This window comes from Urocitellus parryii, chromosome 4, assembly GCF_045843805.1.
Source record: "Urocitellus parryii isolate mUroPar1 chromosome 4, mUroPar1.hap1, whole genome shotgun sequence".
In the NCBI taxonomy this organism is placed as follows: domain Eukaryota; kingdom Metazoa; phylum Chordata; class Mammalia; order Rodentia; family Sciuridae; genus Urocitellus; species Urocitellus parryii.
In genome coordinates this window covers 21,557,900-21,578,602 of record NC_135534.1, presented here as the reverse complement: position 1 = coordinate 21,578,602, position 20,703 = coordinate 21,557,900, and the positions used below count along the sequence as shown (strand labels likewise).

General features: G+C 61.9%; 1 protein-coding gene across 1 annotated transcript; it reads left to right on the top strand.

The window, feature by feature from the left end:
- The first annotated feature begins 2,599 nt into the window (after nt 1-2,599).
- On the top strand, nt 2,600-20,256 carry Mapk8ip1 (mitogen-activated protein kinase 8 interacting protein 1). The gene is made up of 12 exons (XM_026399114.2): nt 2,600-2,700; nt 12,753-12,858; nt 14,882-15,184; nt 16,671-16,752; nt 17,052-17,864; nt 18,013-18,088; nt 18,544-18,716; nt 18,985-19,094; nt 19,249-19,365; nt 19,467-19,537; nt 19,634-19,732; nt 20,064-20,256. Exons 1-12 carry the CDS (start codon nt 2,600-2,602, stop codon nt 20,134-20,136), a joined length of 2,124 nt encoding a protein of 707 aa, XP_026254899.1. The 3' UTR covers nt 20,137-20,256.
- Nucleotides 20,257-20,703: the final 447 nt, after the last annotated feature.

The window sequence follows — 20,703 nt, the reverse complement described above, 5'->3', positions numbered from 1 at the left end:
TCCCTCAGCCCCAGCCAGGAGGAAGGAGCTGCGGCCCACTGCCAGGAGAGAGTGGGCTTGGAGAGAGGTCCGAGAGCAGAAGGTCCAAGGCGAAGGGCGCGTTCAGTGGTTACCTAGCGGCACTTCACCTGTCGGGACGGTTCCCTTTCTTGCCTGTTTGCTATGGCTCTTCCCTAAGGCACCACACTTGTTAAGACCACGTCCCCTACTCCTCCACCAGTCCTGGCATGCTGGCCCACTCCAGGACAGCCTCTCAGGGGCCTGGAGCTCCACGGTGGCTTCTCGTCTCCTCTATACCCAGGTGGCCGTGAGGACGGCCACAGAGTGAAGCCCTAAACCCTGTCTCAGGGCCAGCGTGGGGAAGAGGTGGTCACAGGAAGAGTGCACTTTACAGAAGTTTCCTGTTGCTGGGAAGGTGTGTTTCTCCTGCAGTTTGTGAATATTCACTTGTTTTATAAATGTCTGATCCTGTCAGTAAAGCCGTGCCGTGGTCAGTCTTGTGGGAGGCCTGGGAGTGGAGGTCGTGCTGCTGGATCTGAGTGAGGCTTAGGCAACACCACCATGGCTCCCAGGGAGGTCCCACTGGACTTGCCAGGAGCTGTGCAGAGCACTCAGGGCTTAGGACGAAGTTCCTGAGTGCTCCCCCGCAATGACCCATGGGTCCCACCCCCCAGTCCACCCTTCACCTATGTGTAGTGGCTTAGCAGCAGCCATGCAGTAAGGGGCATACTCAGATGGCCTGCTGGAGGTGGGCAGCAGCCCAGCCCCGGCCCTGGATGCTGGCTGCGTCTCATGCCATCTGGCCGAGGAGTGCCATGGGAAACTGCACACTGCACAGAGGGAGAAGGGAAAAACTTGACCCCGTTCTACACTCTGCTCTGAGGCTCTTGCTGGCCTTTGCTCCCTTCTCCCAGCTCCTCATGTGGCTGTGGCTTGGTCCTGGGAACTAAGATTCCTTTGTTCTTGAGTAAAAGGTTCTGGAGGAGGGAGATTCCTCTTTGCACACACCTCCTGAGCACACACGTGTTAGTCACAGTGATTTCCTGGGAGGAAAAGACATGGCAGCAGATGGCTAGTGTGAGGGGCCTGAGCCAAAGTACAAAGTAGCAGGAAAGTGAAGTGACCATCTTTCCAGGCCTCAGTGGCAGGAAGAGGAGAGGCAGCCAGGGTGAGCTCCAGGTGCTGGAGCTTCTTGGGGCTGGAGCAGGGGTCGCTTACTGCAGGGAGGGTGCCTCCAGCTCCTTGCTGGGCACTACATGGAAGGAAAAGGAGTCAGCATCACCAGCTGGCAGTCAAGATCCTATTTGCAAATAGGACCCCACAAGCCATGAAAGTATGCCCTGCCCCTTTGTACCAGGCTGAGGGAGATCAGAGTCTCTACAGTTGTCTGCAATGGCCAATAAACAGTCTAGAGACCTTAGGACCCACGAACACTGGGACCCTGGCCCTGGCATTCCACGCTCTGTAAGAGTACCTAATCCTGAGCACAGAGCCCTGAAGGCCCACGCTTGGCCTCTGATGAGAGATTAGGAAGAAACCAAAGCTACACGTGGTAAGGTGCAGAGAACAACCACCAGAGGTATCCCAAGAAGCAGTGGGGACGAGAAGAAGTGGGGACGAGATGAAGGTTCCAGGTCTTAAAATGTGAGAAAGAAGTTCTGAGGTGTCTGGGTGCAAGAAATGCAACCGAGGTACTGAGGAGGAAGAGGCTCTGAGAGGCTGAGAAGCCAAGAGGAGGGCACAGGCCAACACTGGTAGCTGTTTGGGTCAACTTTTAGGCTGCACCCTCTAGGGAGAATTCTTGCAGGGTCCTCTCAAAGTAGGACAAGAATGAGGTGACGCCTGGGGCCCAGTTCAGGAAACAGGCTGTTCCCAGTTCCCAGTGATAACACTAATACGCCTCGTCTTCACAACAGCCAATGAGAGGGATCATTATTGTCCCCATTTCACAGATGAGAAAACCAAGCCCCAGGGGTGTGAAGTCGCCAATGCAGGGCCCCATCGCCTATCCACTTGGGAGCCAGGCTGTGAATTCGCACCCCATGGCTCCAGACCTGTCTGCTCTTGGAGTCCACCGGCAGGCCCCATGCTTTCTCCGCCTTCTGCGACCCTCACATTCCCTCCCGCCTTTGTCTCTGCTGTTGGAGGGCCAAAGATGCACTTGGGGACCAGGGTCCGCCCTTTAGTTTCCTGGTACCCGGGCTCTAGGTCCACCCCTTGGGGCAAAGCCCACGCGGGCGACCGGGGGCTCTGAGGAGGGTCCGCCTCAGGTCGAGTGTGGGCGGGGCGAGGCGGGGCGAAGCAGCGGCCGCGGCTTCAGCACCTCGGAGAGCGCCGTGCCGGGGGCGGGGCGGAGCGGAGTGGGGCGGGGCCTCGAGACCCCGGCCGGGCCCGGGGGCGCGCGCGGGCGCTCTCGCCGGGCCGCGAGCCTTGCGCGGTACGGAGCCGCGCCCTGCCCTGCGCAGGTGCGCCCGCCGCGCCCGCCCCTGCCCGAGCCCCGCGGCGGCGGCGGCCTTCTCGCCGCGCCTCCGCCTCCTTCGCCGCCGCCGCCGCCTCCCCGCGCCGCGCTCCGCCCGGATGGCCAGGGCTGCGCCCGGGAATGGCGGAGCGAGAGAGCGGCGGCCTGGGCGGGGGGGCCGCGTCCCCGCCCGCCGCCTCCCCGTTCCTGGGGCTGCACATCGCGTCGCCTCCCAATTTCAGGTGAGAGTCCCCGGTCGTGCGCGTCCCGCCCTTAGGCCGCGGCTGATCTGCTGGCGGCGAGCGGAGGAGTCCCCCCGCAGGACCCTTCCCCAGCCCCTCGGCCTCCTGGTGCAGCTGGCCCCGCCATTCCACGTCCTGGGGTGGCAGGCTCTGGGCTGGAGTTGGAGGAGGGGGCTCCTCCTCCCCGACTGGGCGCTGCGGCTGGGTCCGCGGGTTGGACTGAGATCCCAGCGGAGGCCGCCAGGCAGCTGGGGCTTCGCCCTGCCGGGTCTGAACGTTTCTGACTGCAGATGGGAGCCGGCTGGGGTGGCCCCGGGGTCCCAGTTTCAAGGGGTAATCGACAACCTTGATGCGGGGAGAAGGAAGTCATGGGCCCTTCCCCCAGACTTGCCTGGCCAGGTGGCCTAACTGCCAGACTGGCATGGCCAGGATCCTCTGTGGATTTGGACCCATCTACCTGTCAGGTGTGTCTCAAGGCAGGTGCAGAAGGCGCAGTCTGAGCCAGGGGATCCTAGACCCGCTGTGGGTAGGGGACTCTTCCCAGGAGACCAAGAATGGTGTGAGTGTGGGGGGTCCTGCTGGGTAAGTACCCAGGACCTGCCCGGAGCTCCCCTTCCACCTCACCCCCAATCTGGTGTTGGGCCACTGGGCGTTCAGAGCGGAAAAGGGTGACGTTGGGAAAAGGATTGATGTCCCTCCCTCATAATTCTGACGCCCCCCTCCCGCCTGTGAAGGAGGAAGTGGAGGATGTCACCGCTCCAGAAACTAGAGGAAAGCCAAGGCACCCATTGTTGCCCTGTGGCAGGGCCTGGCGCCTTCCCCTCTCCTGGGGCTCCTGCCCCAGCCAGGCCCCAGCTGGGTTCTGGCGCCAGCCCCTTTGACCATGGGGTCACCGACTCCCAGGTCCTCAGGTGGGCAGCGTCCTCTGGAGATCTCTAATGGCATCATCAGGCTGGGAAAGCTCCCCAGAGTCCTTGAGCCCAGCCAGCAGGACCAGAGGGAGGGGGCCAGAGGGAGGTGCCAAGGAGAGAGCCTCAGACTCCAGCCTCCCTGGAAGGCCCGTGCTGTGGAAGAGAAGGGAGCTGTGGGTCCCTGGGTTCAAATCCTGCTGCCACCAGGCAGGGCTTTGTCCTCTCTGGGTCCCATCTGTTAAGTGGGCTAATTAATATTGATTCCTGCCTGGACAGGGGAGGGTGCACATCAAGCCACTGTCCAGCAGGGATCCATCAGCCCTCCACGCTAGCAGGCATCGTGCATGGCTTCGCTGTGGCGGGTCTCCACAGGAGATCCAGGAGGAGATCCAGGAAGCTGGGAGGCTTGCCCGGGGTGACCAAGGAAGTCAGAGGCTGGGTCCAGACAGGAGCCTAGGTCTGCGTGTGCTCAGTCCACTACTCCCCAGGCCCTACCCTGGCCCCGAGGGCAGCTGTGCCTCCCCACCTGCTCCCACCTCCCCCTGGCAAGCAGCCACAGGCTTCAGTGAAGCGAGCTGAGCAGGGGCACACCGCCTAGGGAGTGTGGCCAGCCCTGAGCCAGGTGGGATGAGGCCGGCAGTAGGCCGAAAGGCTGAGGCGTGGGCAAGCCCTCTAGGACACCTCGGCCTGGCTGTGGAGACAGGGCCAGCTGGTGGGAATAATGAAGGTCAGTGCCTCAGGCCCCACGTGGGCTGCCCCGCCTGCTCCTGCAGCCCTCACTGCCCCTTCTCTTGTCCCGCCTCTTACAGCACCTGGCCCAGCTCCATTCCCCCCTGGGTGGCTTGTGCTCTCTTGGGGTTCTTGGGTTGGGTTGTGGATCCAACAGGCCTGGGTTTGAATCCTGGCCTTCCTTTTTAGCTGAGTGCCCCTAAACTGCACTTAACCTCTCTGAGCTTTCACTCCTTCCTCAAGGTATCTGCTTTTGGCCCTTGCTCAGAGTGGTCCTAAGGCTCAGATGAGACAGCACATGTTGAGTGTTTCAAAGCCATGTGAGCGTGTCCCCATCGCTCAGTGCAGAGTAGGTGCTCAGTAACGCCTTGGCTGTTTATTATTTAATTAAGGGTGAAATTGGGGCTCTTCTCCTCGAGAGAACAGAGACAGCAGTGGTAAGTGCTGGCACAGGGGAGCACTTGAGTGGCCCAGGCACCATCCTAAGGGCTCTCTGTGGCAAGAGCCTTTACTGCCCCACAGCCATACAGACGGAACCTTGTCATTGTGTCTACTTTTCAGATGAAGCAGTTGAGGCGCAGAGAGGTTAGGTGAGCGAGCAGAGCTGAAATCCGAACCCAGACAGTCTGATTTCAAAGCCACCCCCAAAGGGTGAGGTATCAGAGAAGCCCATGGAGAGGGAGCGGGTGGCCGGGCTGGGAGATGGGCATCTGTTTGTTGATAGTTGGTTTAAATAAATAGGTGAGTTGTTTCCCGATCACATGATTCTGTTGGCTTAAATAAATGTGTGCTGATCTTGTTTTATGACTAGTGGCTACCATTGGGTATGGCATGGGGTGAGGATTTTCACTCCTCCTTTTACATACCTCCATTTTATTTGACTTACTTTTACAGTGTGTCTATAGGTAACTTACAAAATAATAAGAGGAAGTTTATTATTCAAGTGATACATGTTCAGGGTAGAAACTCTACAAGAGAATTTAGAAACATACACAATGGGTACATTGGTGCTGGGTGAGTGGGCTGGAGGGGGAAAGCACAGCCATCTGTGTGGGAGGACTCTCGGGACATGGGACAAAGGGTGTTTGTGGCAAGCAGAGCGTGCAGCGAGGCCTGGGTGTGTGGAAGGGAGTCCTGGATGAGGGACCTTAAGTCAGCTGCCAGGGCTGGGGATGTAGCTCAGTGGTAGAGCACTCGCCTAGCTTCTGACCCCAGCCAAAGAAAAAACGAGAGAGAGAGAGAGAGAGAGAGAGAGAGAGAGAGAGAGAGAGAGAAGGAAGAAAGAGTTCAGCTCCCCCGACCAGCCACGCTCACCCACAGGAAGAGGCGCAGGCCTGCAGGCCCAGCAACTTGGGAGGCTGAGGCAGGAGAATCTCAAGTTGGAGGCCAGCCTGGGCAGCTTAGCAAACCCTTGTCTTGGAATAAGAAATAAAATGGTCTGGGGTGCAGCTGGGAGGGAGAGCGCCAGGTTTGAACCCCTGGCACTGCAAATAGCACGGTAGCAACAACAGGAAAGGGGAGGACCCGCAGACCCCCTGGGATGTGCGGGTGTGGGTGGCAAAGCTGGACAGAGCCCACCCCAGGCTCCCTGGGGGTTCCCAGCTGTCCTGCCACACCAGCTCAGGGACGAGCCGCCAGGCCAGCCAGACACAGGGACCACCTGACATGTCTCTTCCGGGTGACACAGTAGCACTCCTTCCTGCATGGACAGTTGTTGGCTCTTGGCCAGGCTCAGCAGGGAGGGAGGCAGTGAGCAGAGGCCCTAGGTGGGTCTGGCCATGTGTGGGCCATGGGAGAGAGGGGAGGCAGGCTGGCTGCGTGTGGCAGTGACCTGGCAGGCCGGCCTGGTGGGTGGGCAGAGACCCCCAAGAGGAGGAGGCCAGGCAGTGTCCTGCCCTGCAGTAGGCAGAGCAGAATGGAGCAGGAGCTTGGAGGCCATGTTAGGATGCGGCCTCTTCACCCACACTCAGTGGGGTGAGGAAGGGTCAGCAGACAACCCGCTGGGAGACTGGCCATCCTGAGGTGACGGGGGGGGGGGATGGGGACAGGATGCAAGAGTGACTTAAGGGTCAGATTAGAGCCCCTCCAGGAAGGATCTGCTCTGGGGGTGAAGGGGAGACAGGAGTCATCGTCCAGTATGGTGCTGGGCTCCTGGGGCGAGATGTCTGGTGGGAGATGAGGGGCGGGTGGCCAGGGTGGTCAGAGCACATGGCCACTTGCTGAATCCCAGAGCGGTGGTCACTGGGGACCCAGTCGGAGGAGTCAGGCAACCAGTGGTTTTGGGTCTGGAGCTTCAGGGAGGATTGGGCTGGGAGTGTCCCATGTAGAGATGGTCTCTGTCACCTCTCTTGTCACCTCTCTCCCTGGGTGAGGAGGGACAACCTCTCCACCCAGGGAGACTAGGCAGAGGGAAAGACAGGCCCAGGACTGGCACCCCACCGGGCAGCCCCTGGCTCTGGGGGGTGGAGGGCAATGGCGCTGCAGCTCTGAGAGCCGGGGCTCTCTGGGGAAGGGCGCCTGGCCCCGGGCTCAGCCCCGCGCTCTGAAGTCCGAGCCTTCAGTTGTCTCTGGACTCCTGGGAATGGCCACGGCTCAGTTCTTGCTTGGGCCCAGTGGCTGCCACAAATGGGTGACCACTGCCATCCCCAGGCGAGGCTCCGCATTCTAGAGGCCCCTGGTCCCCAGGGCCAGCTCACTCTGCCGCGGTCTGCAGGGACGCCCACAGGCCTGGCCTTGTCTCTGGAGGGTCCTGCTGCAGCCCCAGCACCTCCTGCGCAGGCAGGTACTGGTGTCCCCGAGGGCCGGTCCGGGGCTGGAGCAGGTGGGATCCTCCAGCCTAGAATGGGCGGCCCCCAGGACGGACGCAGCTCTGGGACCCGCAGGCACCCGGGAGCGCGGGGTGGTGTGAGCAGCGCTGGAGGCTCACCCAGGAGAGCCCAGGAGGAAAGGTCCCCAGGTCCCCACACGGCGCAGCTGCCCCGTGTTTGTCACCTCCTGTGTGTGACTGTCATCCCGGGAGGTCAGAGCCCCTCTCCTGCTTTTCTTCGTTCTCTTGGTTGCCGTTTCCACGTGGACACGCAGCTCTGCAGGGCCCACTCCTGACGGGACTGTCACCCCCGGGGGCCGGGGCGCCTGGCGCAGGGTCCTCAGCTGCAGTCGCCGCGTCCCAGAGTTCTGCCACCTGTCTGCACCAAGGTGTCCCACACATCACACAGTTGTGACCCGGGCGGGGCTGTCCCTGGGCACTCATCCCTTGGGGTGGATGCTGTTTTCACAGGTGACAGCGTGGCTCGGTCAGGAGGGCATTCCAGCCTGACCCCAGTGTCCATCCCCAGCGGGGTGCGGAGGAGACCGGTCCTGAGGCTGAGGCTGAGGCTGGGCCTGGCTCGCCCCACCCCCCCCGTTTCAGCCAGGGCTGTCCCAGGGCCCCCAGCCAGCCCCAGGCCCCCAGGTGTGGGCAGGACACAGGAAGTTGAGTCTGGTAGGGACCAAATATATTTTTTTTTTCTGAGTTGTTGATGGACTTTTATTTTTTTAATTATTTATTGATATATGGTGCTGAGAATCGAACCGGTGCCTCACACACCAGGCAATGCGCTGCCGCTGAGCCCCAGCCCCAGCCCCAGCCAAGAACGCTCAGGTGTCGTGGAGAGAGAAGGATCCTGCCCTCTGGTCTAACTGCCTCTGGTGGGGGGAGGCCACTAGGTCACATGACTCCAAGGAAAAATCTGCCACTCCACAATTACCAGCAAGAGGGACCAGGGGCACCAACAGCAAGGTGCATGGGTCAGAGAAGCCAGAACGGGTGCAGGAGGGTGGCACGGAGTGTGGGGAGGAGGGGGACCAGGCAGGCCGCAGGTGAAGGGAGGCCCTGGTCTCGGGCACAGGGAGCCTCTGGGGGGCCTGGGCGGGGGGAGTGGCAGGATCAGACTTGCATCTTAAAGGTCAGAGTCCCCTTTGACAGTGGCCCATCGCCCAGGTCCTGGTGGACAGTGGCCTGTAGGGAGGCCAGAGGGCAGTGGGGAGCCTCTGAGAGCTGAGCAACAGCCCCGCATCCTGAGGACCCCCAGGAGCCAGCCTGTGCTCAGCATTCAGAGGGCTGCAGGGACGGCCGGGCCCCCGACCCAGCGTGTTCAGTCACCAGAGGCTCACAGGACCCAGGGTCACCAGCTGGCAACCTTGTCTCACCACAGCACCTGGCCAGGAGGCCCCGAGTGGCTTCTGGACAGCCAGCCACCTGGCTCCATCTGCCGGGCCCAGCCAAAGCCCCACCCTCCACTCAGCCTGCCCTGGGTTGAGAGGTAAATTAGAAAGGGCCAGGACTGCTGTTGGGAACAGGGACAGCAGGGGAAGGTGACCTCACAGGGCCAGGGGGAAAGGCCATGACAGCAACATCAGGACATGAGCGCCATGGCGCCAGCTCAGGGTCTGGGGCCGCAGCATGGCCAGGACAGCAAGCCAGGTGCCAGCAGAAGGGCCGGGGCACCTGGTGGAGGTGAGGTTAACGCAGCAGGAGGGGCCTTGGCTTGGAAGGTAGGCCCAGAGGCCAGGGAGGCACCCAGAGACCAGCCTGTGACACCAGACACTAGGGTGGCTGACCTCCGTCCCCACTGGCAAGCAGCACAGGTCGGGTTGGTCCACAGAGGCTGATCCCGTGGAAGGCTGCCCAAGTCCCCGGGCCGGAGGGGAGGGCTGCCTACCTGTGAAGGAGGGTCCCGTCCTGCCGCTTGGGGTGGCTTCCTGGAGCCCAGCCTCAGCTCTCCCAGAAGGTGGATCAGGCGGAATCAGGAAGGCTCCGCCCTCTCCTTCCCTCCCTGCCTCTCCAGCTTCTCCCCGCCACAGTGGCCACCCCGAGCCTGGAGGGTCTGGACTGGGAAACCCCGTGGTAACTAGAGAAGAGAGGAAGGGGCAGACCTGGGCGACGGGCCACTTGCAAAGGGGACTCTGAGCAGTCGACCCCCTGGATCTTGCAAGGGACCTCCCAGCCCCCTGCAGCTCCCAAACACCCACTCTGCTCATGCTCCAGCGTCCGGGGGCAGGGACAGGCGGCCTCTTTCTCTGTGGGAAACTGAGACCTAAGGCCCGTACGTGGGCCTTAATGCTTCTCCTCTGTAAAATGGGTGAACAGAGCCCTCCCAGGGTGGCGATGTGGAGGTGGGGGCCAGCACGGCAGCAGCTGGTGGGTCAGTCAGGCTGCGCCCTGGGGCTGCCTGCTTCCAGGCCTGATGCAGGATGTTCCGCTGTCCACCCTGCCCAGGAGGGACACCCAAAATAAGGCACCACAGCACCCGAACAGGGCAGGCACCTGTGACCCCGAGTGGGGCTGCCTCTGGGGAGTGGGTTCCTGGGCTGGGTTCAGGAAGAGGGTGGGGATATCACCCCTGCCCAGGGGAGCCGGGATCAGGCAGGCCCCCTGACTCGCCGCCCGCGCCCCTCCCAGCATTCCCAGGCCAGCACAGTTCCCATCTGTGAGGCACATCAGTTCCAGCCCTGCCTCCGGTGCCGTCCAGGGCAGTGGGCACTTCAGGGGCTGCTGGAACATAGACATGTCCAGGTCACCTCCCATCCTGGCCAAGCCAGGCCTCGCCGCCTTCTCTGACTGCTTTTGTTAGGGAGGAGGGGTGGATGCTGAGGTCACCCTCTCAAACAACTGGCCAGCAGGTCCTGAGTACCGGGGTGTGGAGGCGGCCTCACCAGCTCTGCCCGCCAGTAGCACCCAGGCTGGACGGAGCTGGGAGGGAGGGGACGTGTATTGATCACCTGTGGATGCAGAGTGGGAGGGCCACTATCTCTGGAGCAGTGTGGCATGGGGTGCAGTGTCTCTGATGGAGGCCAGGTCCTGTCTGCTCTGTCATCCTGCCTTCCATCCAGGTAGATGGTGACACCAGCCTCGTGGGAGGGCCAGGAGGGCTTCCTGCAGGAGGGGCTTCCCTGAGCACTCCTCTGGCATGCCCGGTTCCACCTGCCATGTGCTCCATCCAAGCCCTGGGTTAGGCACTGGGGAGGCCTAGTGTCCACTCTTGGGGACACAGATCAGTAAACAGGTGATTACCCACAGAGCTGGGCCCTCAAATGCCCAGCATGGGGCGCAGCTCTAGCTAAGAGCCTTGGAGCATTTGGGGGCAGCAGGGATGACAGGGCTTCATCAGTTTTGCCTAAGAGTGGCATGTGGCGCAGGGCAGTAAGGGGTGGGGAGCCTGGGGCATGCAGGCCAGTGGGGGGGGCCTGGGAGGGCAGAGGCCAGCCTGTACCAGGGCATGGCAGTGAGGCAGCTGTGTGCAGGGCCTGGCCGAGAAGGGGCTTCCGAGGGCACCTCCAGGTGGGCACGCAGTGTTCCTGCAGCTCCCAGGTGTTGAGTCCCAGGGGCTCCTCTTGTGCCTTTGGCCTTCCTAGTGACCTTCCGGGGGCACTGAATGCAGGTCACCAGGTTCTTGTCCCTGGCTCCGGGCAAGGCCCCTCCCCCAGCTCACTGCCTGCCCCCCTGGGCTGCCGTGAAGGAGGCCTGAGGAGTCAGAGTGCCCTGTGCAGTTCCACCCAGGAAGTTCATGACCACCCAGCTGCTCTTCCCGCCCTTGGTTCTGGATCTAGGCCTCCCTTCCTGGGTCCTGAACTTTTGAGCCCTGCCTGGGGAGGGAGGGACTCAGATGCCACCCAGCCACACCCTCTGACCTTGCCCTGGGTCCCTGAAGCTCCCTGAGGAGGTGTGGGGGACTGAGCATGTGACTGTGAGGACAGGGGATCTACTCTTGGGGAGTGTTGGAAGCTCCCCCATCTTCTACCTGGCACCCAAAAAATGGTGCTGGCCCTTTAACACAGATCAGAGGCTGGCTTTGGGGGGAAACATCCTAGATTTCTGCCATCTGCTTATAAGCCTGGGCCAGGGAGGGGGGTCACCCCAGCCCCCAACAGGGGCATTGGAAGGGCAGGTGGAGCCTGTGGCATTGATTGCAGTAACCTGATCCGCGGGGGAGGCGGTGGCATTGGGCATCGCGTCTTGGCCTGGGGAGGAAGCTGCTGCCGGCTGCGGAGGGCTGGGCTGGGCAGAGCTGGGCTGGGGCCGGTGGGCAGCTGCTGCCTCCCTCCCGTCATCTATTTTTAATGAGCTCCCGGGGCTTCTGCAGCGGCCGGGACTCAGGAAGGCAGGCCCAGGCGGTGGAGGCTGCAGGCCCCGGCCCTGCCTTGAGCCCGGGCCCCCCCACCCTTCTGGGCATGAGAGGGCAGCCCTGGGGCCCCGCAGCCCCCCGGCCGGGCAGGGCTCTCCATGCAGCTGGTGCTGAAGATGGACTCGAGCCCAGACAATGACAGCTGGCTGGAGGATCAGTGGGAGCGCTGGTAGGGGATGGGGGCCGGGAGGGGACTGGGGAGGGACTTGGGGGCAGCTCCTTTGAGCTCAGGGTCCCTGTTTGGTGCGACTGAGGTAAGAGGCAGGGTGTAGACCTCCTACGGTCCTCTGGGCACTGGGCCACCCCCCTCCTGGGTGACCTTGGAGCAGTGAGTTCCCTTGCTCATGCCTCAGTCTCCTGGTCTTCTTTGGGGAAAGGTTCAGACGTTCCCCCCAAACTTCCCAGATGTTCCACTCACCCAGACCAGACAGAGTCCCAGGGCTGGGGGGCAGTGGGGGGCCAGGCAGGTGCTGCGGTGCCTGACCCAGCCCTGCCCTCTGAAGGGGTGCACAGAGCTGTCTTGGGATGTCCTGGGGCTGGTTGGTGTTCCTGTGCCCAGGGCTCTTTCTGGTTTGTCTCCCGAGCTTACGGCACCTCCAGTCCCAGCCCCAGGCCTTTCTCGACTCCACCGCAGGATCCTGGTAGTGGGCAAGAAGATGCCCAGGTTGGAGAAGGCAGCACGAGGACATAGTTTCTCCTGGAATGGGCTCAGTGTCCCCGTGTTGACACCAGATTTCCTCCACCCATTCCTCGGGCTCACAGGCGTGCGTCTTCCTGGGCTGGGGACATGGTGCGCTCCTCTAAGGCTGCTGTGCCCTCTGGCAGCTCCTGGCATCTTGTTCCTGTGACCTGCACAGGGCCCCTACTCCAGGCATCTCTTGGAGTCTCTTCTTGACTCTGCATTCTCCCTGGGTGAACTGGCCTTGGCACCTGCCTTGACCTGGGAGGCCAAGTTCTGGCCAGCTGGGCCTTCTAGGCACTGTCTCCTGGTTGGCAACAGGATGGGCAGCTCCCAGCCAGGTTGGGGTAACCCCGAGCCCCTTCCTCCTGTGCCACCCTAGGAGACTGCCTTTCAGCTTGAGCCCCACCTTCTTTCCCTGCCTACCCACTAGACTGGTGCCGATGGACCCACTCCCATCCTTGGGGGGCTGTGACCTTCCAGAGGCTGCCCCTTGGACAAGGTAATAGGGCGAGGCCAGGAGACCTAGCAGTTCCCTGAGTTGTGACTCTGGCTTCTTGTCCCCACCAGGCTCACCCATGACATCAGCCTGGAGGAGTTTGAGGATGAAGACCTTTCAGAGATCACTGATGAGTGTGGCATCAGCCTGCAGTGCAAAGACACCCTGTCGTTACGGGTAAGGGCCCAAATGGGGTAGCAGGATGGGTAGGGACGGGAGCGAGGGCACCCCATAGCTGTGAAGGTGCTTTCAGGTCTGCACGGCAGCCTTGGAGAGAAGCAGCAGGAATATTAGCTAATGCTTGGCACGTCTTGGGTGGTCAATCAGTATTTTCAAAAAAAAATTAATGTATTCCTTTATTTGCCAGGGCTGAGGCAGACAGTAGCTTCTTCAGGTGTCCTCAGGAAGACAGGGCAGGAGGTCTTGAGATCTAGGGCAGTGGCCTGAGGGCCAGAGTTAAGGGAAGGCCCTTTGAGGAGTGGCCCTGGCAGAGGGCCTGCGGCAGCACAGGGTGGAGTCCGGTGGAATCTGCAGTGCTCTGGGAGAGGACAAAACAGCCAAGGCACTGCTGGCCAACTCCCATGGCTGCCGGCCACCACTGCACCAGACCCGCCACACCACGCGCCTCCTGGGCCTTCTCTGTCCCCACTGAAGGGCTGGTCCAGCACTGCTGCTACTGAGTCCCTTGGCTTTGCCATAGAGAGATGGCTCTCTCTTCTCCCTAAAGAGCTCAGTGCTGCCAGGTTCTCAGCCTGATCAGATGGGCATCCCCACTATGTCTTTTCAGAACAGAAAGATGGGGCAGCTAGCCAGGAAGTGAAAGGCAGAGTACAGGGCTAGGTTTTATTTCATTTTATTTTTTGGTAACTGGGATTGAACCCAGGGGCACCTAATATTGCCCAGTCCTTTTTTATATTTTATTGAGAGACAGGGTCGTGCCGAGTTGCTTAGGGTCTTGCTAATTGCCGAGGCTGGCTTTGAACCCACCATCCTCCTGCCTCAGCCTCCCAAACCACGGGGATTACAGGCCTGTGTCACCACGTTCAGCCAGGGCTAGGTTTTAAAGCACTTCTCTGCCCCAGGAGGGTGGGTGGCAAGACGTGGTGTTGGGAGAATTGCAGTGTGAGCTGGGGAGGGGGTGACTGAATCTGTGTTAACTTCCTGCTACCCCCAGAGCTTCTGTAAGCTCTGCCAGGCAAGAGCAAACCAAGGGCTGAAGATAACGTTCCAGTTTCCATAACCCAACTCTCCACCCTCTGGCCAGGCCAGAAGGGGAAGGAGGCAGGAGCCAAGCACTCTGGACGCGGGGAGTGGTCCCAGGGCTCTGGCATGGCTTCTACACCTGCTCTGGATTCTGACACCATCCCCTCCCGCAACGTGCACAAGCAGGGCCCCGAGACCCCGAGGCAGCACTAGCCTTAGACAGGCTCTGGGGGCTTTCACACTGCAGGGTCCTCACCTCTCTGGGAAGCGGGGGCGTGGTAGTGAGGAATGGAAGGGTCAGGGGCTCTGTCCAAGGTGCCAGGAAGTTGGTAGCTGAGCTGGGACAAGCCTGGGGTTCGGGCCATCAAGGCAGGGTTGGAGGGGCCTGGGCCCCGGGCCTGGGAGAGAAGACGTAGGGCGGGGGATGCCATCTCCCGAGTTCCAGGTGCCGCCTGCGTGCCCCGCCCCCGCGTCCCTTTTCGGGTCGCGGCGGGTTCCCCAGTCGCACTGCGGCCCTCCCGCAGTCTTCCTCTCCCAGAGGAAGGCTCAGCTTTCCCAGTTTCCTCACGACCCTCTTCAGATACTGACTCCCCCGCTCCACGACCAATTCCTGGCGGGCCCGGAACTACTTGGCGACCCCTGAGTTCCCATGGCAACAGTGGTGATTTCACTCTGGGCTCGGCTTACAACCCGGGTGAGGTCACCGGCCGTTGCCAAGGGAACGGGAGGGTGCCTGGAGTCGGAAGTGGGTGGCCCGTGGGGAGTGGAGAGGTGCGGACCAAGGCGCCCCCTGGAGTGGGAGGAGGACGCCTGCGCTTCCTCGCAGGCGGCGGGCGGGAGCGGCCCTCTCTGCCCAGCACCCGCCTTTCTCCCTCGGATCCCCCCTCGCGCCCGCGGAATGGACTCGCCCGGCGTGGAGGGCGGGGCGCTGCGGCCTCGGCCCCGCCCTCCCTGGCGCGACGCCGCCCCCTGACGCCCCTCCGTCCCCGCCGCGCAGCCCCCGCGCGCCGGGCTGCTGTCTGCGGGCGGCGGCAACGCGGGGAGCCGGCTGCAGGCCGAGATGCTGCAAATGGACCTGATCGACGCTGCGGGGGACACTCCTGGCGCGGAGGACGACGAGGAGGAGGACGACGAGGATCGCGCGGCGCGGCGGCCGGGAGCGGGGCTGCCCGAGGCCGATTCCGGCCAGGAGCCAGCGCCCCGCGGCCAGGGCCAGAGCCAAGGCCCGGGCAGCGGGGACACGTACCGGCCCAAGCGGCCCACCACGCTCAACCTCTTTCCGCAGGTGCCGCGATCTCAGGTGAGGCGCCAGCCGGGGACTGGGGACTGGAGGGGTGGGGGGTGAAGGGGGCGGTGCCCTGGGGCCGTCCTGGAAGGTGCGGGGCGCTGAGGGCCTCCGCGGCCCAGGTCCGGCCTGCGGAGCCCAGAGCAAGGTGGGCTGCAGCGGGAGGGCAGGAACGGGTGCTCCGAGGGGCGGGGAGGTCTGCCCTAAGGGACAGGGTTGAGGCCACCCACTGGGCGTGGAGCCTTGAGAAAGGGTGGAAGGATTGGAGTAAAGAGAGAGGTAGTGGGTTAAGAGACCAGGGCTTTGAGGGTGTGGAAGGAGTTTGAGACCACTGGCCATGATGGGGTTTCCATTTAGATTATGGGGCTTCTGGTGACGATGGGGCAGAAACAGGACCTGGAGGAAAGGAGTCTGAAATGGTGTGCCTGAGGGGAGGTCAAGGGAACTTGTGGCAAGGTGTGGAGGTGGCGGCAGCCAATTTGAAATCTGGGCAGTTGGGAATCTCAGAAGGCTGGGGAGAGTAATGAGGGATGGAGCTGCTTGGCTGAGTTGGGGGCCTAGGCCCCTGGCGCGTGGCTGGACGCCAAGGAGAGTTGAATAGGGTGGGGAGAGCTGGCTGTGGCCCTTTGTCTTCAGGCCTCGCCAAGAGCTGGGAAGTGGGCTGCTGGTGCATGGTGCAGGGGCTGCAGGAAAGGGTTGGTCCCTTTCCCAGCATCCTCTGGCATGGCTTTTGGCAGCTCAGCTCGTGAATGTGCAGGCTTTGAAGAGTGTTCTCTGGGAGGGAGCCCAGGTTGTATGTGGGAGCTTCGTATGTGGGCACTGTGGAAGGTCCCAAGGGGCTGAGAGTGTGGACAGGCAGGCAGGAGATTCAGGAGGGAGGCTGGTGACATCTTCATCTGTCATTCCTCAGTCCTGTGCAGCTGTGGGGAGGGGCCAGGTTATGGAGTCATCGTTCAGATGTTCAGACTCGTTCCAGTCCCCCAGGCCAACTGCTGGGGAGACCCTTCTTTGTGCTTTTTTCAGGTGCTACCAGAATGCCCCTAGCCCTTCCTAGGCCATAGATTCCTGAGTCCCAGGGCAGGGCATCACCTGGTCCTCCACTAGGGCTGGATTTGTGTCTTACATGTAACCCCTTCACGTCCAGAATGTGGAGCTGAATGTCTCTAGGGAGCCCCTTCTTGTCCCCCTTAGCCTCCCCTACTCACCCACACACTAGCCATTGCCACTTTGCTGAGGCTGATGGGGGCACCTCCCTGGGGGCTGGCCAGCATTCCTGAGCCAAGAGGGAAGGCCCTCTAGTGCCAACAGGCCTGGTGGGCAGGACTGTTCCTTGCACCCTCTTGCCTGCTCCAGAGGAGGGTTGGGAGAGAGGCCTTGGCAAGGGGAAGCTGATGGGTGCAGCACACAGCCTGGGGATGGCCTGATGGGGGCAGGGCCAGGGCCTCCCTGTGCCGGGCACTGCTGACTGCTTCTTCACAAGGGCCTTTTGTTCCCTGCACAGGACACACTGAATAATAATTCTCTTGGCAAAAAGCACAGTTGGCAGGATCGGGTGTCTCGATCATCCTCACCCCTAAAGACAGGTGAGTTGAGACCTTCTCCATGAGCTGGGCCTCAGCCTGCCCTGACTCAGTCTCTGCTGCTGAGAGCAGACCCAGCGGTCTCCACCTTCCAAGTGGAGGTCAACTGCCCACCTAGTACACTCTACAAGCCCAGCTGGGAGCTGAGGTCAGCTGTGACATGAGCAAGTCAACTGGCCCCAGAGTCTTCGAGGGGCCTAGTGCCTGGGGAGGCTTTGTCTCAGTCTCTGTGTGGACCAGCTGGTGCAGAGGGAGCAGGTAGCCGGGGTCCTGCCCTCAGCACCAACCTGCCTGCCCTCCAGGGGAACAGACACCGCCACACGAACACATCTGCCTGAGCGATGAGCTGCCGCCTCAGGGCAGCCCTGCCCCCACCAAGGATCGAGGCACCTCCACTGACAGCCCTTGTCGCCGCAGTGCTGCCACCCAGATGGCACCTCCAGGTGGACCCCCTGCTGCCGCTCCTGGTGGCCTGGGCCACTCCCATCGAGACCGGATCCACTACCAGGCAGACGTGCGGCTAGAGGCCACTGAGGAGATCTACCTGACACCCGTGCAGCGGCCTCCAGACCCTGCAGAGCCCACCTCTGCCTTCCTGCCGCCCACGGAGAGCCGGATGTCCGTCAGCTCGGATCCAGACCCTGCTGCCTACCCTTCCGCTGCAGGGCGGCCACACCCCTCCATCAGTGAAGAGGATGAGGGCTTTGACTGCCTATCATCCCCAGAGCGGGCCGAGCCACCAGGCGGAGGATGGCGGGGGAGCCTAGGGGAGCCCCCGCCACCTCCTAGGGCCTCGCTGAGCTCCGACACCAGCGCTCTGTCCTACGACTCGGTCAAGTACACACTGGTGGTGGACGAGCATGCGCAGCTGGAGCTGGTGAGCCTGAGGCCATGCTTTGGAGACTACAGTGACGAGAGCGACTCAGCCACCGTCTATGACAACTGTGCCTCCGCCTCCTCACCCTATGAGTCGGCCATTGGGGAGGAATATGAGGAGGCCCCCCGGCCTCGGCCCTCCACCTGCCTCTCAGAGGACTCCACACCTGATGAACCTGATGTCCACTTCTCCAAGAAGTTCCTGAACGTCTTCATGAGCGGCCGCTCTCGCTCCTCCAGTGAGTGAGCAGGGGAGCTGCGGGGCAGCCGGGTGGGGAGAGCCAAGACCCGGCATCCTGGTTTGACTAAGAGCACAGAACTCTGCCTGCCCTCCTAAGCCTCAGCCTGAGCTGGGCCACCCTCCTCCAGCCTGTCCCCTCCCCACAGGTGCAGAGTCCTTTGGCCTGTTCTCCTGTGTCATCAATGGGGAGGAGCAGGAGCAAACCCACCGGGCCATATTCAGGTGAGGGCTGTACCCCTCCCTGCCTCTGCCCTCACCACGCAGCCCAACCCAAACCCTTGCAGTTGACATCTACTAAGCCTCAGGGGTCAGAGTCCAGCTTCTAGGAACTCAGAGCATGGCGACCAAGCACTGAGGTGCCACGAGGAAGCCAGGACTTGTATACCTACCCTGGCTGGGACAGGGTGTCCTGGAGGGAGACCAGAAGGATGACCCTCATCCATTCTCCAGCCCCCTCCAGGCCCAGTGCTCCCCCCATGACCTCAGGACCTCTGCGTCCCTCCTGTCCTGGCCCCTGGCTTCCTAGATGGAAGATGTGGGTATGACTGGTGCTAGTTCCCCAGGAGCCCGGGCTGTGACAGGCGTACATGATACTTTGCAAATGTTTATTGAACTAAAGATGCCACTGGCTGGAAAGGTCCTCTGAGGAATTCCTCACATGCCCTTGTTGGGGACAGGTTTGTGCCTCGACATGAAGACGAACTTGAGCTAGAGGTGGACGACCCTCTGCTGGTGGAGCTGCAGGCTGAGGACTATTGGTACGAGGCCTACAACATGCGCACTGGTGCCCGAGGTGTCTTTCCTGCCTACTACGCCATTGAGGTCACCAAGGAGCCTGAGCACATGGCAGGTAGTCTCCCTCTTTCACCTGGTGCCACCAGCCCTGGCATCTGCCTGCCGGCCTTGCTGCCAGGTGAACGTGTGCCCCAGATCTCAGGCAGCCAGGGAAGGGAGAGCCAGTGATTTCAGGTCTATCTCCTAATGCAGAGTGAGGCCCAGCCAGGTTGGAACTTCTGGGGATTGTGGCACCCCCTGCTGGCCATGTCACTCCCTACGCCTCCCCCTCCCTGTGCTGGGCTGCCAAGCCCACTCCTGCTCACTTCACATTTGCTTTCCAGCCCTGGCCAAAAACAGCGACTGGGTGGACCAGTTCCGGGTGAAGTTCCTGGGCTCAGTCCAGGTTCCCTATCACAAGGGCAACGACGTCCTGTGCGCTGCTATGCAAAAGGTACCTGGATCCGGCTTCCTTTGTGGGTGCCACCTTCAGCCCAGTGCACAGTTGTCTCTTGGGGAAAAGGGCACAGGGGTCTAGAGACCCTGGGACAGGAGAGACTGGTTGGGGGGGACAGATAGCACCTGACGTGTCCCTGTCCCTCACCCAGATTGCCACCACCCGCCGGCTCACCGTGCACTTTAACCCGCCTTCCAGCTGCGTCCTTGAGATCAGCGTTAGGGGTGTGAAGATAGGTGTCAAGGCCGATGACTCCCAGGAGGCCAAGGTGACAACTCTGAGCTGGCCCTTCCTTCCTCAAGCCAATAGCCCTCCCACTAAATTTGCCATGACAAATTTGCCCCTGCGGCCTCTCTCTTCCTCCTGTAGGTGAATAAGTGTAGCCACTTTTTCCAGCTGAAGAACATCTCTTTCTGTGGCTACCACCCAAAGAACAACAAGTGAGTGGGGGCAGAGGCAGAGGTGGGTGTCGGGGAGGCTCGGAGCCACGCTGGTGTGGGGAGTGAGCTCCGCACTCCTGGACCCCTCTTCCACAGGTACTTCGGGTTCATCACCAAGCACCCTGCCGACCACCGGTTTGCCTGCCATGTCTTTGTGTCTGAAGACTCCACCAAAGCCCTGGCAGAGTCCGTGGGGTACGTGTGTCTCCTGCCAGTTCCCACCAAGGGGCAGGCCCTGGTTGCAGGCCTGGGATCTGGTCCCCCACGCTGTCTCCCCTCAGTGTGCCCTGCGGCTTTGGAAACCCATCTCTAGACCCTAGTGTGGTGGCCTGGAGGGAGGGCTGGGTGGTCCGGGTGGTTTCCAAGCTGTCAGTTGCTGGGCCCTTCCTTCAATGCCAAATTACTCAGGAAGCCAGTTCCACAGAGGACAGAGCTCTGGGGCTCCCACCCGACATCCCCTACAACCCCGGGTGGGGGTCTTGTGGCCCCGGGGAGGCTGCCTAGTGACCCGCGGACCTCCTCCTAGGCGAGCCTTCCAGCAGTTCTACAAGCAGTTCGTGGAGTACACCTGCCCCACGGAGGACATCTACCTGGAGTAGCAGCGCCGCCCTGCCCTCCGCATCCCCTGGGCCCTCAGGCCAGGACAGCTCGCTGCTGACAGGACATGGCACTGCTCAGGAGGAGGATGGCCACCAGAGGACGGGAGAGTGGGGCTCTTGGCCCGGGTGGGGGGGGCGGGGTTATAGGGAGAGGCAGATGCAGTTTATTGTAATATATGGGATTAGATTCATCTGTGGAGGTCAGCGGCCGCTGGGGACTGGGAGGGGCAGGGCAGGGCTGGGCCTCCGGTGTGAAGGGTGTACCTTCTGGGAGCAGAGGCTCTGCCCCCGCCTGGGCCGTACTTCCTCTGCCAGGGGCTCTGGCTCTCTGGCTCTTGGCTTCTGCCTTCGTGAAGCCCACGCCACCTGCAGATGCCACCTTCCCCCTGACCCAAACCCCACGAGGGCCCTGAGCCTGGCCGAGCCCCGCCACCTCCCAAGGACTCTCTAGTAAGGAAATGGCAGCAGGTGGAGGTGAAGTCCCTGTTCCCAGCCATCGTGGGGCCTTTGGTGGCTTCCACCTCCACCTCACTAGCACACTGGCCCCTGGCAGGCTCGGGAGCTCCC

What these genes read in the sequence shown, in the direction of transcription:
- Mapk8ip1 (XM_026399114.2), top strand. Translation starts at nt 2,600, where the DNA reads ATGGCGGAGCGAGAGAGCGGCGGCCTGGGCGGGGGGGCCGCGTCCCCG. An exon ending in CGGCCGCTCTCGCTCCTCCA is followed by an intron (nt 17,865 to 18,012) that starts GTGAGTGAGCAG and finishes CCCTCCCCACAG; the next exon opens with GTGCAGAGTCCTTTGGCCTG. An exon ending in TGTGCGCTGCTATGCAAAAG is followed by an intron (nt 19,095 to 19,248) that starts GTACCTGGATCC and finishes TCCCTCACCCAG; the next exon opens with ATTGCCACCACCCGCCGGCT.